Source organism: Ammodytes marinus (assembly GCF_949987685.1).
Source record: "Ammodytes marinus genome assembly, chromosome: 4".
NCBI classification, from domain to species: Eukaryota; Metazoa; Chordata; class Actinopteri; order Uranoscopiformes; family Ammodytidae; genus Ammodytes; species Ammodytes marinus.
In genome coordinates, this window is record NC_137233.1 from 22,108,895 (window position 1) to 22,113,329 (window position 4,435).

The 4,435-nt window shown below is 40.0% G+C and overlaps 1 protein-coding gene across 1 annotated transcript; it reads left to right on the forward strand.

Annotated features, from left to right (window-relative positions):
- Positions 1-516: 516 nt before the first annotated feature.
- LOC307249412 (acidic mammalian chitinase-like) lies at positions 517-3,650 on the forward strand (the record flags this gene model as incomplete). The annotated part of the gene is made up of 11 exons (XM_080026115.1): positions 517-541; positions 658-684; positions 791-995; positions 1,211-1,267; positions 1,488-1,653; positions 1,761-1,885; positions 1,982-2,105; positions 2,208-2,390; positions 2,532-2,648; positions 2,735-2,867; positions 3,409-3,650. 11 exons carry the CDS (start codon positions 517-519, stop codon positions 3,648-3,650), a joined length of 1,404 nt encoding a protein of 467 aa, XP_079882241.1.
- Between the last annotated feature and the right edge of the window lie 785 nt (positions 3,651-4,435).

Below are 4,435 nucleotides of genomic sequence, written 5' to 3' on the forward strand. Positions count from 1 at the left end.
TGATTGTTTCTCACTAACCTTTGTGTAGCAGAATGCCCCAGCTAGCTACACACTTCGTCAATGTTCATGGCCACTGTTCAACAAAGGAAAGAGATAAAGTAATCAAAGCTGACAGTGAATCTTCTGACCTAAATAATATCCGGTTCATGTGTTGTGTGAATACTGTAAACAGAGTTCTGCAGACCTGCACTGAGTCAATTATTGACTGCTTGCTGTCGAGACTTTGCAAGTTCTTATCTATAGTAATCATGGTCTAATAATCATTCCATTTACTGCCTCAATTTATCTTACGCTGTCACACCTCCTCCTTTTTCTGTGCAAATTAATCTGTATAAAAGACCAAAATGGGCTGCTGTTCTCTGTCATTCATCCATTCCCCTGGTGAGTGTACATGACAAAAACAATGAGTCTAAGGAAAAGTTTGTGATTGTGATTATCTTGATGATTGCATTTTTGTTGATTAAATCATACACCCCTTTTGTCTCATAGTAATCTGGTGACGTGGGTGAATTCAAGATGACTAGACTCACACTTCTAGCAGGTACTTATCTTCATTTTGTGCTGTATTTATATATCACTCTTCACTAACAGATTAATATATTGGTTTTATAGTACAATGTGTGTTTTGATTTGTATTACCCTTTCTATATTCCTTAGGCTTATGTCTGGTGATATGTCAGCTGGGTAAGCCTTAATGCTTTTTAATCAACTAGCATCCTTTGATTTGGATTTTCACTTCCAAAATAATTGCTGTGTTATGTATTATTGATGTTCCTTTACTCCTACACAGGCTCTGCCACCCAGATGGTGTGTTACTTCACCAACTGGTCCCAGTACAGACCTGGTATGGGGAAGTACATGCCACAAGATGTGGATCCCTTCCTGTGCACCACCCTGATCTATGCCTTCTCCATCATCAACTCTAACAACCAGCTTGTTACCTACGAGTGGAATGATGAAGTTCTCTACAAGTCTTTTAATGGCCTGAAGACCAAGTAAGTCGAGTGAATTGGCCAATGGAAAGTGCATACAAGTATTGCACAAGAAGCCTTTGACTGCTGAAATGGTACTATGTTGAACTAGTGTAGTGGAACTGCACTTCTTGAGCATAACATTAACATTGTTCTAGTAACTTACTGGAATCAATTACAAACTTGAAAAAAGTGTGGTGGAAATGTTATGTAGTCTCAATCATGTTTGCTATTTCCAGGAATCCTCATCTGAAGACTCTACTGGCTGTTGGTGGTTGGAACTTTGGCTCAGGACAGTGAGTATCATTTTAAATCATAAACACAATGTTTTGCATGTTTATACACACATCATAAAAAAGAATGATCCAAAAATCTATTTTGCATGCCATTGAAGCTGAAGTCAGTTGTTTCCCATAAGCTAAGGGCTGCTAAAGGCCAATGAATGTAAGTGTACTTTCCCTTGAAGGTTTTTTGGATCATAGTCAGTATGAAAACAGAGCTCAATCATCCCCACAGGTTCTCCATCATGGTGTCCAGTCCAGCAAACCGTCAGACGTTCATCCAGTCTTCTATTAGATTCCTGAGGACTCATGGATTTGATGGTCTGGATCTGGACTGGGAGTATCCCGGTGCTCGTGGAAGTCCCCCATCGGACAAACAGAGGTTCACTCTGCTCTGCAGGGTGTGTACAGATTTATCTTGCTTGAGTTCCAAGCTACAATTCATAGCTACTGTTCTACTGTTTTCATTATTGTTGACTTTCTCCCTACTTGCTGTATGTATACGCAGGAACTGGTTGCTGCCTATGCTGCTGAAGCCAAGGCCACTGGCAATCCTCAGCTCATGCTGACTGCTGCAGTGTCTGCTGGAAAGGGAACCATCGATGGTGGATATGAAATTGCTGAAATCGCCAAGTGAGTAAACTGCCACTGCCTTGCATAGCGCTTTGGAAGGAAAACTGGGGGTTCCAAGGTTTTTGAAATGACAGTTTCTGTTTTTCCCATCCCCAGGGAACTGAACTTCATCAATGTGATGACCTATGACTTCCATGGAACTTGGGAGCAGTTCACTGGGCACAACAGCCCACTGTTCCGTGGATCCCAGGACAAAGGTGACCTTATATACTTTAACACTGTAAGTAGACATTGGAATCTAAAGAAAATGTCACTTGATGGATACCTTTAAAAACAGTCCTTTACTTCCACCTCTTCAATTAACATTTGGACTATACTGTAGGACTACGCCATGAAGTACTGGAGAGACAAGGGCACACCAGTGGAGAAACTGATGATGGGCTTTGCTGCTTATGGTCGTACCTTCCGTCTGACATCTTCAAACACTGGTGTTGGAGCCCCCGCTAGTGGTGCTGCAGCAGCCGGACCATTCACACGTGAAGCTGGATTCTGGTCCTACTATGAGGTACTAAGGCTGTAAACCCATTATGATAGTATGAAACATGTACAGTGAATACAAATCACATTGGCATTGAAAGGCTGTGTGAAAAGACAAAAAACAATTTAATTGTTAAGATAAACAAACCTTATGATGTCTATTTTTAAGATCTGCACCTTCATGAAGGGAACCACCCTTCAGTGGATTGATGACCAGAAAGTTCCGTATGGCCACAAGAACAATGAGTGGGTGGGATTCGACACTAGGGAGAGTTATGACATCAAGGTATGTGGCAAATTAACTATTATATTTTAAGGGATTCACAGCAAATCCACAGTAATAACCTACATTTATATTGATGCTCCCGATAGGTGCGCTATCTACAGGAGCAGAAGTTTGGTGGTGCCTTTGTGTGGGCCCTTGATTTGGATGACTTTGCTGGACGATTCTGCGGAGAGGGCGCACACCCTCTGTTGTCCCATCTTCGCAAACTTCTCAGTATTGGTAAGTCTGAGGAATTTTTATAAAGATGTATTTCTCTAAAGATATTGGACTATGATGTACTAATGTCATCTTTAGTGGTCTGTTGATAAATAAGTATTACAGCTATTCATCCATTATCATGTTAGTACTCATTATCTTTGGCTACAATATTAAACAATCCAGCTGAGTTTAATTTTATATTCTTATATTTTCTTTTCATTTTGTTTTTAAAATCAGCATCAGGTATTTTTGTACCACCAGCTTTCTCTGTGGAGGCCCAATAACTTCTAGTCATAAAGATGATTAGATTGGTCATGTTCTGAAGTACTACAGTCATTTAAATATAAATAATAACCAAAATGCATGATCAAAATTGTGTTTAGCTTGTAATACCATCTTGGGAATGCTATAATTATAATAATATGTAAGCCCTGTGTGTAACCAATTCATTACTGTAAAGTCACCGTCAAGATATTTTGACATAATATACATACAATAAAGGACATTTATTTCAAACTTTAATTTAATTCATTCAAACCACTTTTCTGCTTTCACTATTCAGAGTTGCCCCCACTTCCCCCTACCACCACCCCCAAACCTGGTGCTACCACCACAGCACCCACCACCACAACTACCACCCATGCCCCAGGATCTGGCTTCTGCAACGGCAAACCTGATGGCCTGTACGCCAACCCAGATGACAAGACCACTTTCTACCAGTGTGCTGGTGGCAGAACCTACTTGAAGACATGTGGAAATGGATTGGTCTTTGAAGAAAGCTGCATGTGCTGCACCTGGCCCTGAACTTCGAGTGGAGACATCGTTTATTACAACTAATGCAAATGTCATGTTGGTTATTAAACAGTGTGTTAAACTTTATCTTGGATTCAATGTGTATACAATCATTCAAGAATGAGTCTACCATTGGTATTGTTTAGACAATACTTACTTAGATGCTTAGTGAATTTTCTTTTGTTAAATAGGTAGGGGAGAACGGGGTAATCTGAGCCACTTTTTACATTTGCTCCCCTCTTAGCGAGCTAAAATGATTTATCACTCAAATTTACACATTTCCCATTAATTCAGGATGTTTCCTAGAAATGGGCATTAGCAGAATTTTTTCAAGACAAAGGGCAGTGAAAATATGATTGTTTTAAAAAAAGTTGTCATGTGGCTTACTTTACCCCAGCTGTGGGGTAAACTGATCCACTTACTTTTTCCACTCTGAAACTACCATAACAACACATATTGTAACAGTAAGAATCCTGAAAGCTAGCCACACATTCCAGAACTAATGTCGGACTAGTAAAAGAATGATGGGGTTTGGTCAATTAAGCAAAGCAAATTTTCTAAACACTTGAAAGTAACTCTGAACAAAATCAAATACAACATATTATAATTCAAAAGGTTTTAATAAGATTCAAATGAAAGATAAAACCAGTTAGATTAGAACACAGTCTGGGGGTCAGAACACAGGACCCTTAGAGCCAGCTTGTGTCTGGGGGCCAAAGCATAGGAAAATCAGAACCAGCGAGAACAGTCTGGGACTCAGAACACAGGAGAACGAGACGGGTGCCGGTTTGTAGCGC